At 37.6% G+C, this 19,512-nt stretch overlaps 1 protein-coding gene across 1 annotated transcript in view; it reads left to right on the top strand.

Moving 5' to 3' along the window:
- The window catches only part of LOC124619574 (glutamate dehydrogenase, mitochondrial), a 158,736-nt gene extending 141,597 nt beyond the window's left edge, over positions 1 to 17,139 (top strand). The window contains exons 8-9 of the mRNA XM_047146065.1: positions 4,362 to 4,516; positions 15,990 to 17,139. Coding sequence (XP_047002021.1) covers positions 4,362 to 4,516; positions 15,990 to 16,106 — 272 coding nt within the window. The 3' untranslated portion in view covers positions 16,107 to 17,139. The remainder of the gene's footprint in view (positions 1 to 4,361; positions 4,517 to 15,989) is intronic.
- The last annotated feature ends 2,373 nt before the right edge of the window (positions 17,140 to 19,512 follow it).

The raw sequence follows: 19,512 nt of genomic DNA, 5'->3' as shown, positions 1-19,512 counted from the left end.
TCCATTGTTTGTGTTAGCGGTGTAGCACTCGACCATTGTAGAGCGATAGAGTTTGAGGTTAACGTGGCTGGAGATAGTGAACCACTGTGAATTAATGTAGAACCGGTTGTTGGCGAAGGAATGAAGAGGTCGGGTGATTGTTGTTGTGCTTCCAAATCTTCGAACAAAGCATTGTGTGAGGTGGCCATGGTGGCGAGCGCATAACCAGTTGATTTACAACACCTGGTGTGGAAGTTGTGGAAGATGTAGAAACTTGGGGGTCACCAGTATGGGATCAGGATATGAGTAGTGGTATATGGAACAAACTGTCCCCATTTATATCTGCACATACATATATTTCGACAATTATCATACACGTGCACGCAGTCCAAGGTACAAGAACAGACTAAATTAACATGACAGCTCTGATGTGCGATCTGAGTTCCAAAGATTATGTTATTCATGGTCGATATGATCTATTGACACCACAACCTGTTAGCATAGTGGAAAGGAAATGAAACTGAAATGAATATCAGTGGCTTAATGCAAGAATGTCAGTTTTTAATGAATTTGAGATACATTACATAAGCAGCTAAGAAAATTAAGTCTTATATGTAAGAATAACTGAAGTCTAACTTCAGTTGGAAGAACAGAATGTGGCGTCTGGAGAAAGTCATATTATGGACATGCAAGTATTGCTTGCAACAATAACCAATATGTACCCGGGTGAAGGATCTATCATGGTTTTCACTGCTTGAACAGTCAGTGTCAACTAAAGTTAATGTAACACTAGAATGCACCTGGCTATATGACATACTATTTACCATTGTTTATTCTTTGACTTCATCTTGTCACTGTTTCATCTCTGACATTATATTATGGTGGATATTGTGAAAACATGTTGTTATTGAGAGGAAGATACATTGCTGAGGCTAGCAGACATTCTTTACACAAGCAGTGATGTAAGTGCAAAATTTTCAATTTTTTTTGTGAGGAAAATGTGTGTGTTAAGAATTAAATTAACATACTCCCAGAAGCTGTGAGTTAGTTCAACTCAGTTGGACACAGATTTGGGATATCTGGTTTGAAAATGACTCCTCCTTTCAAAGGTGTTGATTTTTTTTGGCAGTGGCTTTCTATAAACAGTCCAAACTTGAAACTACCACTGTTGATATATCTGCATGGACTGCATCTGTAAATGATGCAACTAATCTAACAACAAAAAAGGAATTAAACTCTGTGTTAAACACAAAACATTTGCACAACATAACTGCATCTGAACCTGCTAGTTCTGCTGTTTTACTGTTTTCAGACATTCTATCTGAGCAGAAGTTCAGATTCATCCAATTTCGTGATTTTTAGCATGCAACAATAAGCAGTGCAAGAGAAAACATGTTATTGAAATTAATGGCATTGGTGAGGTTAAGTTACCAACTGATGGAACACCAGGCCAAATGTTTCAGAAGAAGTAGAACATGAGAAAGCAAACATCTGATACTGAAAAATGGCTCATAATATTTAGAAACCAGTCAGGATACAAGGGAAACCGTACATATTGACAAAAGGAGTGCAGGAGCTGCTTAAGAGATTCAAACAACCATGTAAATGTTGCAGAAAAGGCTTCGAGAAATTTTGTGGACAAGAATAGGAAAACATTTGTATGCAGTTTTATAAACCATTGAGCAAGGCACAAAATCGGCAAATGGCATGCTCTTCACTGGAATACTCTAAGAAAACTGTTCTTGAAAGAGAAGGGAATACTCCAACTGCAACTTTTCAAGAAAATATTTCCTGCTAAAATCTAGCATAGGCTTAGTTCAGGTACACCAGATATTGTATATAAATACATTAACTTTTACCTTAATGAAAGTTTAAATCCGTATCGAAAAGAAACCTACTAGTAATTGACAGAGTAATGTAGCTGCATTGATTAAAATAAATAAATAAATAAATCTACTCACCAAGCGGCGGCAGGAGAACACCTACACGAGAAAAGATTTCATTTACACAAGCTCATGGAGCCAGTGGCTCCTTCTCGCAGAAGGGCTGAAGGGGAAGGAAGAGGGATGAAGGGAGGGGAACTGGAGCAGTTTAGGAAAAGGGGTAGAGTTTGGAAAAGTCATCCAGAACCCTGGGTCATGAGAGACTTAGAGGACAGAATGAGGAGGAGTCTTTCCTTTGTTTAAATTAGCAGAATTGAGCCATGAAAAGAAAATCAGCAAAGAGAAAAGTAACTAAAATCAAAGGACTTATTTCCTATGCCTTGATTTGGAAAATTATCAACACTCCTTTTATACGGTAGAGTAACTTCACATAAATGATCACTGAAGATCTCAGTTTAACTGTGAACTCTGCAGCAAAAAATCACAAATCTGCTCAGAGTTATGAGGGATAAAACTAGTGCTGGCCATGCATGAAATGAAATAGCTTCTTGTATTCACAAGAAAACACTGCCATTACATTAAGTAGTAGTTGATGGCGATATAGTTAGTGACTCCTGCAGTGGCCAGAACTGGAATATTAATGTCTCAGTTATGCCCATGAATAAGTATTTTAAGAGGAAAGACACCGTAGTAGTAAGTCAGAAATTATTAGTCGTCCATTCCTTGAAGTCAGTGACACTCATGTGGTGGCCTCCATTCAAGCAACTTTCAGAAAAAAAGGGTACTAATGCGAAAATGGATTTGATCAGGTTAGTTTCTAGGAAATGAGTGCAAAATATAGTGGAACATATAGCAGAATCATTTTCTTCATTTTGGCGAGCTTCTTTATTGATGTCTTATGATCATAGAAAATCCAACATTTTGGGAGAGCCATTTACTTGGATAGAGAGAGAATGGTTGCTGAAATACATGTGTAATTCACCTAGGAATTTATATGATGAATTTCTCTTTGGCTCACAAGATGAGTTCAAGATACTAAATCTAACAAGAATAAGCAAAACATACAGTGAATCATGACAAGCAACCCATTCACACACTTAGAGAATTATCATCAGAAAAGTCGAAGATCTAGGGATGTTAATGGCCTTTACACATCCACAGAGTAGGGCTTTTTACCAGAATGTTTTACCATGTCATTCAGGATGCACTGTAGAGTACTTACCAGATGAAAGTGAAGATAATGTTGCAGCACAAAAATTAGATTGTTTCATCTTTCTCTACTATGGACTGATACACACAATGATGATTCCAAATGGAGAATATCATCAGCAATTATAACATACAACATTATCGTATATTGGTTTCTCTTTGTACCAACATATAGGGATAAGACTGAAATGTAGAACATGCACAAATTTTAATTAGCCAAATACCTGCATTTATTGCATTATTAAAACAGTAAAAATTGACACATTTTGTACTGCAATATTAGTCACAAAAAATAGCCAATGTATGAAAATCTTGAATGCTTGGTACTCTGCATTTCTCAGATATTTATTAAGATGTATTCTATACATTATGAGCTGCACTAGCAGTGTTTTATTTGTCAATACCAATTTTTGGGATTATGATCCATCAGAGGAACAGACAAGTCTAAGTGCATAGATTACTACAAAGTAAAGTATTTTTAGTGCAGCTCATGGTGTATAGAGGATGTCTTTTAATCAGTGTGTTAAAGTTACTGGAACTAAATCAATAAAAAAACAGTGTCACGAAAGTTCTAATTAAGGTAAGTCTTAAAGAATTTTTAGGAAATACAGATTCTAACATTTATAATAAATTTTATTAGTGTCAAATGTGAAGCTGCAGAATAAAGTGCTAACAGTGTTAATGGCACTGAGACTTTTCTCTAAAGTCCTGACAAGTGATATCTTTGAAATATTGTTCTTCCATTAAGCCACTTAAAGTGAAAGAGGAGAGTGTGTGTGAGAGAGAGAGAGAGAGAGAGAGAGAGAGAGAGAGAGAGAGAGAGAGAGAGATCGATCCAAATCTGCTGGTGGGGCACTGTCAGCCATTCAGAATGTAGCGAAGCAAATAGTGATTGCGAAATGCATAAATTTATATTCACAATGTGAGTGGTGATCTGTCCCTTCTATATCACACCATGATGGTTGCTCTGTGATACTGTTTATGCTTAAAATATGTCTGTAAATGATTGGTGGAAGTGCTGAATGCAGTGGCACAGTGCTTAGTGTATTGGACTTTGTCAGGAGGGGCAGAAAACCCTCTCCAGCCATTCTGATTCAGATTTACTGTAGATTCCCAAAATCTATCGTGGTGAATACTGGGGTAGTTCTCTAGTTGTTGACTAGGATTTAACAACCAATCTTCTTACTTTCCTTCTTTCTTTTGTAGTTAGAGTCCATTTATTTTTGCAGCACATGTTGAAGTACAGAAAGATGGTGTGCCTCTGTTAAACCATTAAAATTGTTGTTACAGAATCTGTACAAGAATCTCTAGAGCGAAGATTTGGCAGAGTGGGTGGCAGAATACCTGTTACACCTTCTGAAGCATTCCAGAAGAGAATCTCCGGTGCTTCTGAAAAGGACATTGTACATTCTGGCCTGGACTACACAATGGAAAGATCAGCAAGGGTAAGATCTGGTCACTTTGTTTATGAAATAGGTAGAATCTGAACGGATAAGAAAAATATTATCCTTATCTGCATCTGCAGATATTAGTTTTGTGAAGCAATTTAACCCATCACTGCTCTGATAGCACATGTGCCTGGCCTGAATTTTTGTCTACTGAAATCCGCACTCGGCTTTGATGCAAATTAAGGCTGGACACAGAGGATGTCTCATATCTTTTGGCTCAAATTGAAACAGGTGATAGAGAGTCCACAACCGATTGTATTGAGATAGGGAACAATGGTCAGAAATGCATATTAATTGTGTTACGGGCAGATACAACGTGCATTACATAACAACAACATAGCTTGTAGTAATTGTGAAAGTTATGACCATCAGTCTCAATGCCTGTATTGCAATGGCACATGCAGTTCTGCCACACTCTAGCAGAGATCTCGGGTGTCTGTGGTACACTGGAACAAGCAGCAGGTTATAAAAAGCGTACAACCTGACCACCAGATAGACATAATGTTCACATTCTTAGCTTATAACACATGTATCATGTAAGGACCAAATGCATTGCACTGGTGCATTAACCTGTGCCATACTCACACCACTATCCTTGGTGTCAGTTGTCTATTGTGTTGGGCAGCTTGTGATGTGTCAGTGATGAGGTGTGTTACTGTATAATAGTGTGTGACGTGTAGTCAAAGGTGGAACATTGCTTGTAAAGAGATTTGGCAGATGTGCATGCATTTAGTGTACTGTGCAGTGGCATGTAGTGTCTGTAATGCAGCACAAATCTATGAAGAATGCTTTCCCAACAGGTGTCATCCTAATTGGAAGAAGTTTGTCTCCTTGGATACCAACTTATAAGAGATTGGGCCGTTCACGCCACAGTCGGCCAGGGTTCCCGCCAAAGACATGTCTGAGCACCAGACTTTGAGGAAATGGTGTTGGATTATGTGGCTAGCCATAAAGCAGTAAGCACCCACAAACTTGTCCGTGAAACACTCACTTGGAAGGATATAGTGTGGAGAGTGCTGGTGGAACATGTATTACCCCCTATCATAAAGTACATGTGACAACACTGGGAGCAATGGATTTTGAGTTCCACATTTCCTTCTGTCAATGAATAATACCTTCCAGTGCTGTGGTATTCAACTTCGTACAGTTGGAATTCTTTGTGGACGAGGTCTTATTCACCCAGCCATGTGTGGAGTGAAAACACTCCCCATGCCATCTACATCAGTAACCACAAGAAATAATTTTTTGTCACTGTATTGGTGGGCAATGTCAAAGATCACCTAATAAAGCCATATTTGCTGACTCCCTGTTTGACTGGCCCACATTACCTGGTACTTTTGCGAGACATGCCCCAATAATTCACAGAGACTGTACCACTTGTTGTCTGTGAAAGGATTTAGTTTGAACACAGTGGTGCACCAGCCCATTTCAGTGCTAATATTCACAAGCACCTGAACAACATGTACCCTCATCATTGGTTTGGAAGGGGAGGTTCAGCCCCATAACCAGCGTGATTGTTGGATCTCTCATCTCTGGACTTCTTCGTCTACGGTTACATCAAGACGTTGGTGCACGAAACCCCCATAGGTATGGATGAAGACCTGCTGCCTGTCTTACAGTATAACGGACACCAGGGATGTATGACTACTTAATGTGCCTTTGCCATGCATGCATTGAGATTGACAGTTGTCACTTTGAACAGTTACTATGAGCTATGTTGTCATGCAGTGTATTCTGTGTTTGCCTGTAACACTGTTTTCCCTGTTTTCTCACACTTAAATCTATACTCGATGTTAACAAATTTCTCTTCTTCAGAAACGCATTCCTTGCCATTGCCAGTCTACATTTTATATCCTCTCTACTTCGACCATCATCAGTTATTTTGCTCCCCAAATAGCAAAACTCCTTTACTACTTTAAATGTCTCATTTCCTAATCTAATTCCCTCGGCATCACCCGACTTAGATGATATTCCATTATCCTCATTTTGCTTTTGTTGATGATCATCTTAAATCCTCCTTTAAAGACACTATCCATTCCGTTCAACTGCTCTTCCAAGTCCGTTGCTGTCTCTGACAGAATTACAATGTCACTGGCAAACTTCAAAGTCTTTGTTTCTTCTCCATGGATTTTAATACCTACTCCAAATTTTTCTTTTGTTTCCTTTAGTGCTTGCTCAATATACAGATTGAATAACATCGGGGAGAGGCTACAACCCTGTCTCACTCCCTTCCCAACCACTGCTTCCCTTTCATGCCCCTCGACTCTTACAACTGCCATCTGGTTTCTGTACAAATTGCAAATAGCCTTTCGCTCCCTGTATTTTACCCCTGCCACCTTTAGAATTTGAAAGCGAGTATTCCAGTCAACATCGTCGAAAGCTTTCTCTAAGTCTACAAATGCAAAAAACGTAGGTTTGCCTTTCCTTAATCTTTCTTCTAAGATAAGTCGTAGGCTCAGTATTGCCTCACGTGTTCCAATATTTCTACGGAATCCAAACTGATCTTCCCCAAGGATGGCTTCTACTAGTTTTTCCATTCGTCTGTAAAGAATTCGTGTTAGTATTTTGCAGCCGTGACTTATTAAACTGATAGTTTGATAATTTTCACATCTGTCAACACCTGCTTTCTTTGGGATTTGAATTATTATATTCTTCTTGAAGTCTGAGGGAATTTTGCCTGTCTCATATATCTTGCTCACCAGATGGTAGAGTTTTCTCAGGACTGGCTCTCCCAAGGCTGTCAGTAGTTCCAATGGAATGTTATCTACACCCGGGGCCTTGTTTCGACTCAGGTCTTTCAGTGCTCAGTCAAACTTTTCACGCAATATCGTATCTCCCATTTCATCTCCATCTAAATCCTCTTCCATTTCCATAATATTGTTCTCAAGTACATCGCCCTTGTATAGACCCTCTATATACGACTTCCACCTTTTTACTTTCCCTTCTTTGCTTAGAAGTGGGTTTCCATCTGAGCTCATGATATTCATACAAGTTGTTCTCTTTCCTCCAAAGGTCTCTTTAATTTTCCTGTAGGCAGTGTCTATCTTACCCCTACTGAGATAAGCCTCTACATCCTTAAATTTGTTCTCTAGCCATCCCTGCTTAGCCATTTTGCACTTCCTGTCGATCTCATTTTTGAGACGTTTGTAGTCCTTTTTGCCTGCTTCATTTACTGCATTTTTTATATTTTCTCCTTTTATCAATTAAGTTCAATATTTCTTCTGTTCAATTGTTACCTTATGCTCTCCCTGAAACTCTGTACAACCTCTGGTTTAGTCAGTTTATCCAGGTCCAATCTTCTTAAATTTCCACCTTTTTGCAGTTTCTTCATTTTTAATCTACAGTTCATAACCAATAGAGTGTGGTCAGAGTCCACATCTGCCCCTGGAAATGTCTTACAATTTAAAACCTGGTTCCTAAATCTCTGTCTTACCATTATATAATCTGTCTGATACCTTTTAGTATCTCCAGGCATCTTCCATGTATACAACCTTCTTTTATGATTCTTGATCCAAGTGTTAGCTATGTCTAAGTTGTCCTTTGTGCAAAATTTTACCAGACGGCTTCCTCTTTCATTTCTTCCCCCCAGTCCATATTCACCTACTATGTTTCCTTCTCTCCCTTTTCCTACTACCGAATTCCAGTCACCCATGACTATTAAATTTTCGTCTCCCTTCACAACCTGAATAATTTCTTTTATCTCATCATACATTTCTTCAATTTCTTCATCTGCAGAGCTAGTAGGCATATAAACTTGTACTGCTGTAGTAGGCGTGGGCTTCGTGTCTATCTTGGCCACAATAATGCGTTCACTATGCTGTTTGTAGTAGCTTACCCACACTCCTATTTTTTTTTTTTTTTCATTATTAAACTTACTCCTGCGTTACCCCTATTTGATTTTATATTTATAATCCTGTATTCGCCTGACCAAAAGTCTTGTTCCTCCTGCCACCGAACTTCACTAATTCCCACTATATCTAACTTTAACCTATCCATTTCCCTTTTCAAATTTTCTAACCTACCTGCCCGATTAAGGGATCTGACATTTCACGCTCCGATCCGTAGAACGCCAGTTTTCTTTCTCACTGTTTTCTCTATCTCAATATAATTGGTTGTGGACCTGCTATTACCTCTTTCAACTTGACCCAAAAGGTTTGAGACACACTGTGTTTCGATGACAGACATATCAAATTTGAACTCTTTGGTATATGCTTATAAGGGCAGCACATAATCTATTGGTTTCTTATGTATGTAGAAAACCATTAGATGAGAAGAAATTGCATACCAAATTTTTAACATTTAATATACGGTCCTCTTAATTTTGAAACACACTGTTCTAGCTTGTGGAGTGTAGTCAGTCCCTGTAAACAAAGGTCTGGCACACGAAGGAGCATTGTCTCTTGATGTGAACAATCAAATGGACCAGCCAGTGGAATCTGACAGTCTGGACTGCGTCTTATACTTGTAGTGACCCCCGACATCTGAATGCAATAGCTGCAGTGAGCTCTCCAGAGTGCTCTTGCTTAGTGACCAGCGGGAAGTGAAATGAAGTCCCAGTTTTGTGTCCAGAGCAAAACAAGCCACTATCTTTGATTTACTCTTTGCCATAAAATACATAGCCAATTTTTGTCCAAATAGGTGATTTCAAATTGATTTTTTGTAACTAGGTGTGTGAAATCACTTAGTTGCACCTTACATGAAATTATGTCGATGGTGTTCAGTTTATTAGAATACTCTCACTAATGTTTACTCACACACTCATTCAGTTGTCACTGTCACTGCAAATAATTAACTGAAGGCAAGAGAATCTTGCATCTCGCACATCTCCGGAAGCCTGTAACCATGGCTGTCATTGAGAAAGTGCTTCAAAGACTGGCAGAAGTTATCTTTGGGGCAAAGTGCAGTCACTAGTTGTAGGTCCCTTGGGTGCATTAAAGCGACAGCCAGATAAGAATGGAACTGGACTTTGACTTTACATGGGCCTTGCAAACATTTCAAGAAAGCCTGCAAACTTCAAATTTTTAGCTAAAATTACAACAGATTTACAGTGTCATTTCATGAAATCTCATTCATTGACTGCAGGTCACACAATTAAATGAAATGTGTATAATGAGATTGATATTGTCCTTTAACTTTAAACTACAAAGCAGTTTTCACAAGCTGCGACATCATCGCAAAAGAACACACTGACCCGTATATGTAAAAAGTTTCCTTTAATTTACGTCTATGGCCACAATCTTTTTTGTTTGACAGATTACCAGTTTTTATGAAACAGATCTGATGATGGACGTTAAAGACCAAAACCGGTAATCTGTTAAACAAAAAAGATTGACCATAGACGTAAATTAAAGGAAACTTATTACAAAGCAGTTTTTATTGAAGATATCCACCGACAATCTGTGGATATCTGCAACTGCAAATGTTTTATCAGCAAGGTAACAATTAATTTGGATATATGTGCAGGTACCTGCATCTGCACAGACCTCTTGAAATAGGGATTACAGACACATTGTTGTTAGCTATCAGTGTATCGGGAATTTCTTTGAAGTCACCCAAGCTAAAAGCTCTTGGTATAATGTTTAAACTTAAATTTTATTATTATTATTTCATCGCTCTCCAGTATTATGTAACTTCATTCAGACTCAAATCATAGTGAATATAACTGTGGTATTAGAAGTGTCATTCAGTTTTTACATTAACAGGAAGAAAAGTATCTTTTGATAATGTTGGCCAGTTTTATTTCTGGTCCACAACCATTATACTCTTTGGGAATGTGTTATGGCATGAATGGCATATCTCTAGCATGTTTGTTTGTTTATTTATTTATCTATTTTCGTTACAGCCATCGATGGGCTATGTTTACACAACTTCCCCCACTTTCGAAAGTTCTCTTCCTTCCTCTTTCACCAGCACTCCTTCATCTGATGGCTCACTCGTGCACTTTCTTCAGCCGAGAATACCTGTTCTTCCTTGTTTTCTTCTTGAAAATTCCTTCACCTCTGCAACCTTTTTCCTAAAGATCTGCCTGTTCACAATTTCTTCTTACGTGATCCCGCATTTTTCTAGATCCCAGTGCACTTCGGTGTGTTGATGATTTTTCACTTATGGACCGTCTGACAGCATTCATTCGATATAGAAAATATGTATACCTCCATCCCTATCACAGAAACAATAGAAATCATAGAACAAAATCTCTCATCCCACAGCAACCTCACCACAGACGCAATAAAAGAAATAACAGATATGCTCAGACTGACAACTGAACAAAACTACTTTCAGTTTGAGGAAGAATATTATCTACAAACTGATGGACTGCCCATGGGATCCCCAATATCAGGAACACTAGCAAACATTTTCATCAGTCACCTTGAAAATCAGATATTTGATAAGATAACCACAAATGAAAGTTTCAAAATCATATATTGGTACAGATACGTGGATGACATTATTTGTTTGGTAGACGAGCCAAGTGAAAAAATAGATGAACTCCATTCAGAAATAAACAAAGCTCATAAGAACATAAAATTCACACTTGAAAAAGAAAAAGAAAATCAAATAAATTTTCTTCACATTACAATTAAAAAAGAAAATGGAAAACATACATTTAACATCTTTAGAAAACCAACAGCCACGGACACAATAATACATTCCACATCCAACCACCCCCAAAGCCAGAAATTTGCAGCACTAAGACGCATGTTACATAGATTAAACAGAATCCCACTCAGTAAGAGAAACTATGAACAAGAAATGAACACGATCATACAAATCGCTAGGAACAACGGGTATGACACACATGTGATACACAGGCTCAATCAAAAAATAAAAACACAAATAAAAAACAAACACAACATTTCCACAATACAAAAGAACTCACAAGCTGAAAACTTACAAACACACTCAACAAACACACACAATGACAACACCACACAGAAAAGAACCAGATGGTACACCATGACCTACACACATAAACTAACACACAGAGTTGCAAACATCCTAAAGAGACAGGGCTTCAAAATAGCATATAAGCCTGGGCAAACCCTTCAATCACACCTAAGCCAGCCAGCTACCAAGAGGGACAAATTCCAACAATCAGGAATATATAAACTTGAATGTCAAAGTTGTGATGCAGTATACATAGGCATGACATGCAGGAATTTTTAAACAAGATACAAAGAACATATCAGATGTTGGAAGTATGAAACAAACCATTCCACATTTGCAGAGCATTTAAAACACTACAACCATCATCCTACAAACATGGAACAAGAAGTGAAAATAATGAGAATAAGCAACCATGACAAACATCTTATACAAATGCAAGAAAACTTCCACATCCAGAAAGCCATAGCAGAAAACAAACATGTGATAAATGAACAAACACACATCAGCACAGGCTCCTTACTACACTTAATAAAGGAAATGATAACATAAAAAAAGTATATAACACCAAAATACACACACACACACACACACACACACACACACACACACACACACACACACACACACACACAAAATGCAAACAAAATTCAAATTTGGCGCAGAACTCTCTGGTGTACAAATGAACACTGACTGGGCTGGGACACAAAAAAAATCACAATCACACTGTGTTCTGGTGAAGTGAAGAGTGTTTTATTATGTTATTTGTGGAATATATTTGTTGTAGCTATGTGTGCATCACAACACCTCTGCATCATGCGGAGAATGGAAGTGCTTGCCACACGAAGACGTAAGTAAACACGAATGTAGGCACAGAAACATTGCGAAAAACTGAATTACATTCTAGAAGATAGGTTAACTCCCAGCAAAAAACTTTCTCATCAACATCGGTTGGTTGCAGATGACAAGCTACCTATAGTAATTAACACACAAATGATCCAGAAAATTCATGCACACCAAATGTAAAAGGTATTTACAAAAAGAAACGATCTGTTGTTTAAACTAAAAATGGACATAATTTTATAATCATTTAACAAAAATGTTCACATTGCGGAATAAATAAAAGCGGAAACCCACTGATAATGGCACAGTGGTGCCAAAACGTTGTTTTGCATAACTGGTGGACCTCACATCCAACAATATGGTAAGTTTCTCCATTGAGCCTGGGTATATGAACAACAGGCACAGTCAGTCACCAACAATGCCAGCCCAAACATTGGCAGGTAATCTTTGTTGATGATATATTTATTTATTTTATGTGATGATGTGATTGCAGACTTTTGTGAGGATTCTAGATAGCCTATACATGCTAATTCTGAAAATTTACAATCTGATCCCGTAGAAATGAAGCCTCATCTTTGAACAGCACATTTGCGCTAAGATGGTGGTTGATACATTATTGAGTGAACTGTTCACAGAAGTGTACCTGTTCAGGAAAGTCAGCTGGCGACAGTGTCTGGACACCTGTGTGTGGTATGGATACAGCAGGTTCTCATGTAGCACTCTCCGGTCAGTCATGTGGTCAACATTACTTGTTGCCACTAATTCTTACACTGATAAAAGGGTTGTCATCAGTTGCATGCAGTTTCTCCTCCAGTTGGTGATGGTCTCATTCTTCTAGCCCTCCCGCACTTGCAAATACAGTAGTAGGCTTAAATGTCCCATGCTATTAAGAAAATGATCATTTGCTTCAAAAGTTCTCGTCTGTGGGCACCATCATCATGGTACAATACAAACAGTGAGTGCCATGCCCATAGCCAACTGCTAATCTGTACAGCAAGTGGCTATCTGCCAACTCTGAATTGAGTATACTTCCATTGCACTCACTGGAAACAAAATTCGCACTGAACACCAAACACTTGATGCTATGTGGTTTATGGTAGTAGGGCAATGAGGTTAGTCACTTGTCAAGACAAATGGTGAAGTGAGTCACTTGCTGGCATTACTTACATTCTGGTGGAACAATAAACACTAGTGGGTATGTGTTTCCTGTGATCAATGTGATTATGAAGAGAATTAAGAAATGGCCTTAACAGGAAAATAAACCATTTCTGGATCTGTATCCATACAGCACATTTCATTTGTCTGTGTGCAACAAATGTTTTTTTGAAGTTTCACCATCCCTTTCGTCACATCATGTTTTCCTGTAGAAATTGCAAAAGAGATAGCTACATGTTGCCTGAATGTGATGTTGGCTACAGAAATCTTCTTCTCTTTGTACCTTGTAGGTACAGCTGAAGGCTAGCAAAAGTTCTTAGTAAAAGTTTTATTTTATGTAAGGTATAACAGTAAATCTCTCTGAACAAACATACTATAATGGGTGTCGTACATTTTATGGGATAGCAAGGAATTATTGCTATTAGAAGTTTTGGGTGGTGAAGTTCTAACTGCTTATGGGAAAATTGGTATCTGCCTGTGCATGTGCTCAAACCAAGAACTAAAGCTGTTCTTAACAGTACTGATAAAGTAGTTGTCATAATGGAACTCCACATTTGGAAAAAGAACAGTAGCAAACAGACTCATCTTACAGCTTCTGTCCCCATATTGAACATTACTTGGGCCTAACTGCATTTGTAATTCATCATTATGAGAGGTCAAATTAAAATCGAGAACCTTCGTTGTCTTTGACCTGACCAGCTTTCACAAATGGTCAGTCGGCTACACTTTCAGAGACTTCATACAGATAAAGACTTTCTAATGTGATGAATGATGGCTGAGTGTGGCTGACAAGACACTTCCAAGCCACAAATCAAAGCAGGTCAAAACGTATTTTCTAAGAAGGTAGAGATGATACGCAAATTACAGTTGTTATCCACATTATTAGATAAACCTAGATTTTTTAACATAATAGGAGCTCAGGAGGTATAAAAAAAATCATATTGATCAGTCTACATGAAATTGTTTAAGTTGTTTAAACATTAGTTCATTAATAACTGATAAATCACACAGTATTCATGTTAATTGTTGTTGTTGTTTCTTAAAAAATGTCCATTAAGCAGAACTAAGCCTAGCTTCTTAATACTTCATCACACTGCATTTAGCAGCTATTTATGCTTCAACTTGCCTTGGCATACTGTTAAGCCTGCCTTGTATGGTGTCATGCATCTGCGGGGGTGATGATATCAGACTTGAATAGTCTTTTCAGTGAGATGGACTTTTGTAGTGATTGTTTCCTTTGAATAATCTTTTCACCAGCTCCCAAATATTTTTAATTGGGTTCATCTCAGGCAAATTTCCTGACCAGAGTAACAAAGGGAAATTTTCTTTCTACAAAAAGGTTTTTACTGGTCATGCCGTGTGGCATGGAGCCCTGCCCTGCATGCACACAAATGATTCTCCTTTAGGGAACCATCATTTATTTAAGGTAATAGCCTCCTTCTTAATGCCTCATTGTACTGGTTTTGCTCATTATTCCCTCAACCAAGCACAAACATCCAGTGCCTTTTCCACCAATGACACACCACGCCATATCACGAGTTCGGTAGGATGTTCCACAGTCTGCACAATAGTTGGGAAGGTACTTTTCACCAGGGCACTTTTGTACAAACTGAAATTTATTCACCAAAATTTCAGATGTGGGCTCATCACTAAAGCAATCCTGAAACAAAATGAAAAACCCATGATGATTTGCTGTAGGATTGGCCTTGAATGCAAAAAAAATTATCACCACTGTATACTGTAGAGTTTAAATGATACCGATTTCCAGAAGTCCAAATCTCAATATTTGTGCCCCTTCGTCCATGCAAGATGTTCCGGCATCACAGCAGCAGTTAATTTTGATTTTCGGGCAGGCCTACAAGCCTTGAAGTTCATTTATGAAAGTTTGCATCTTTACAGTTCTTTCAGATGTTGTAGTCCTGTTTCATTTCAATTTCTTTTGCACAAGCAAAGGAGAAGGAAAAAGAAGTCTATTCCAGGCCATTGATGTTACCAGGATAATCACATCATTGCTGGCTTTGTAGTGGAGCCACACCTGCTAACATTTATTGTTGACTGAGGAAAATTAGCAACTTAATTAGCTGATAGGTGTCTGACAGGTGCTTTGGCGAATGTTGTTAATTGAGAATGTGATGTAGTGCATCTTGAACACACAGTAGATAGTTCATGTAACACTTGTTGATAATATGAACACTCAGTATTTTGTGCAGCAAAATCTGTGATGTGTACCTACAAGTATTTCGTTGCAAATGGGTAGCTTAATTTCACTTGGTCACAATTATTTGTAATGATCTTTTTACTACTGCCCCAAATTGTTCAGAACCACCATCACTACTGTTGAAAAGCTGCACAGCACCATAAGTGAATAGTGGAAATTTACAGTACACAATGTTAGAAATTTGATAATTTATCATTACAGTTGTTTGTTGTTAATTAAAACAAAAAAATCTCCTCCTACAGCCTCTTAAATTTTATAAATGTCATTTATTTACTCCCTGTAGACATGTAACTATTAATATTTGTCTAAGAAATTAGTGTAGTTATTAGTGCTGTGTGACAAGGTTTTTAAAAATAATTTTTTTTCTTTCAGGCTATCATGAAAACTGCCATGAAGTACAATTTGGGGCTTGACTTAAGAACTGCAGCATATGTAAATTCAATAGAAAAAATATTTACAACTTACAAGGAGGCTGGTTTGGCTTTCTAGAAAGCAAGTTCTTTCAACATGCCATCCATCATTTTATAAAGACAAATAGTCCTGTAGCTGAGAATATGTTTGGAAGCATTCCAGTCTTCAGTTTTACACAACCTTCTGTATCGGAAGGTGAAGATGATTCTGAATGGAAATATAAGGAAAAATGGAATCTTTACTTTCAATTCTCAGAATTTTAGAGAAATGCATTTTCTGGATGTAATATCATCATCTTTAGTTAAGAACATTTCAATTTAAAAATTCTGACCATTAACTGTACTTAAAATAGTAAGATATTAATCTTACTAAATATAAGATAGTCTTAGACCTGCCCATATAGCACATAATATAACAATGCATATTATTGTATTTTTCACTTCATGTACTGAATGCTTATATTTCATTTCTGTAATGATATTATGTCCATCTCGATTTGATATTTTTTGAGAAAAGAACATATTCATAATGTCCTGGTTTTTGTTTTTTCCACAGGATCACACTAATTGATAACCATGTAATATGGTAATTTTCTTGCTCTGTGATAATGTCTTGTGTAAATGTGCTTTGAGCCACATTCTAACTTGTGTTTAACATAAGTCCCTGCCGACCTTGTGTTAATTTTACACGAAAAGCATTTAAATTTGCTAATAACTCTCCCATTACGCACTAATGGATATCTTTCTGTTGGTGTACAAATACCTCTCTGCTGATTAATATAATTTGATAGAAACTTTGAATTTGTGAAACATTTGTGTGTGTTATACATAAGTTTCAGAGAAATATACACAGAGAAACTTTTAACTTTTTGATGACTGTAATGCAGTGCTGCAGGAAGTCAGTGTAACATATAATGAATGTGAAGCACTCAATAATCAGTATTTTTATTTTGTTCATGTATTCACTGTGCTTCTCAGATGTGGCTATTGTCTTCTGTACTTTACACTTCATAAGTATTTATAAGTACATATTTTAAAAAAAATGCAGTTATTTGTTTCCACACTTTCATGTGATACCTAATGAAATAAAGAACTCTATTTTTATTTCTCTAGTTGAGTGAATTTTTCTATTATGCTTACAAAACATGCCTATTACTCGGAACAATATAGAATTTGTCTTTAATTAATGGGAAATTGTAGTTAGTATGAAACTGTACACCCCCCCCCCCCCCCCCCCCCAAAACTCCAGTGTGTGTGTGTGTGTGTGTGTGTGTGTGTGTGTGTGTTTCATTGTTCATTGTATAAATGGAAAACAATAAACCTGAGACCAAAGACAGCTAGTACCTCTTGCAGGATGAAAGTTTAACAATTTCTTGTTCTAAGTGTGTGTTTCAAATTGACCAATTTTAGGAGAGAGTGTGTGATATGTATCATGCACCAGCAAACCCAGCAATGCTTCACAATTGCTAAACAATGTAGGGAAACTGGATGTATGCCCTAATATGGGGTATCCCTGGCAATTGTCAGGATGCAAATTTTGGCTCCTCATTGCTTCTTTGCCCACATTGAAGGTATGGGACTTGAAACTTTTATAAACCGCATAGAATGAGTGACAAGGACTCCACTCAGTTTTTGGCTTTTACTGTTAGGGCTCCCAAAAGTTTCGTGTGTGATACAATTACAAAACTTCATAATATACATCACATTTTTTGCATAATGTGGTAAGAGTATGAACTATTTTTCTGAACTAAAAGTTCATGAAAGGGCAGCATACAGTTTGCCATGTGAATGACACACTGATGGTAAATCACTTCCAACGTATTCCAGTGTCTCACCTTGAGTCACCCTTATTGTCACTGCGAGTGATATCGTGATAGGGAATTGAAATAGCTTGAAATGAATGGATAAATCAATGGGGAGGATTGGTCTATGGGGTATGAAAATGATCTCTTCAGCTGCTGAACATTTGAGGACAGTAGCTTCAGTCAAAATACCTCTCGGAGCTATAGTCTGCTAATGGGTAACATTACAGAGCTTCAGTGGATTGAGACTTTGTAGTAATATTACAGGAATGCCAACTTCAAGGCTCAAACTTCAGAGCAGAAAGTCAACCGCATTCAGTGAATATAGAAATTCATGTGGATATTGAACAGCATCTATGGTATCAACTGATTGGTATTCCTTCTGTTCTCCTGTGACAATTTCCAAACTAATATTATTTCAGATAACTTAAAAGGTTTTGGTAGATTCAGGTTGCGTAGTAGCATTGTGATTGGAATATAACAATTTGTCTAATGGGTTATGCCCTGCTGTCATAGATAACACTGACTGCAAGAAAGAAAACAAAACCACACCACACACTTCCACGGCACAGTGCAGCGCAACACAGCACAGCATTTTCTTTCTTGCAGTCAGTTTTAAAGGAAAACCTATACTTCGTTTATAAAATGTGACTTATTAGTACAGCTACAAGTTACATGCTAGAGGAATGAAACAAAAGATTTAAAAGTGGATATGGCAGTGTTAATGAATACAATAGAGGAGAAGGTCCAAATATAAGCTAGCTAAGGTTTTTACATAGTAAAATTTTTCTGTTAAGGATTAAATTATTGCAGAAAGACTGGTATGGTACAATAATGTGTGCCCTGTAAAGTTATGGGGGATTGAAAAATTGAAAACCTTCTTATTTTAAATAATTTTCAAAAACAAACACGAAAACACCATCCCCCCGCCCTTTAACATGAAGGAAAGAAAAATTTTTGAAAAAAGTTTGAAGTGCAAGTTTATTTGCAGCAATCACAAATATAAACTCCATTGTCCATCCCAGAACATGCAGTATGTGCCCGTCTACTGCACTGGGTACACTTACTCCAATTTTCTCCATTGGCATCCTCTGAAAATGGGCTGTTACAAATATGCACAATACATCTATCCCTGAAGAAGTGCAGTCTTCATAAAGCTCAGCTCAAAATAACTGCTCTTATCGTCTTAGGTTAATGTCATCTTCATTAGATAATTCATCAGATGAATAAAGATCTACTTTATTTTTCTTCTGCAGATTTTTTGTTTCTCTTACCTTCTTTATTTGATTTTTGAATCTGCTTCAGTTTTTGATCAGGAAAAGTTAGCTGTCTCTTCCCCTTCAGTGACCAGCCTAAGGGTCCAAGGAACTTGTGAGCTCTTCTTTGTGTGGTGAACCTGTAATCTATCAAGCTTTTAGATTTCCAACCTTGATTGGTGTTTCTTGCAATTATGGGTGGTGGGGAAGTGTTAAAAGGGCTAACAAGAGCCAAAGTTCCTGGTTCCGCATTCGATGAGAAAGGAATGAGCAGAGGAAATTCTGAAAATGTTCCTGGCTGAGACGAGGATAACCATGAATTTGATCATAGGTCTACCATTAGAGGTTCTGTGCTGTCTCTCCGATGATCCTGGCAAGGGTTGGATGAGGTAAGACTTTCTTGTGTTGGTGGGGATGTGTTGGCAGC

Source organism: Schistocerca americana, chromosome 6 (genome assembly GCF_021461395.2).
Source record: "Schistocerca americana isolate TAMUIC-IGC-003095 chromosome 6, iqSchAmer2.1, whole genome shotgun sequence".
In the NCBI taxonomy this organism is placed as follows: Eukaryota; Metazoa; Arthropoda; class Insecta; order Orthoptera; family Acrididae; genus Schistocerca; species Schistocerca americana.
This window is presented reverse-complemented; position numbering and strand designations above follow the sequence as displayed.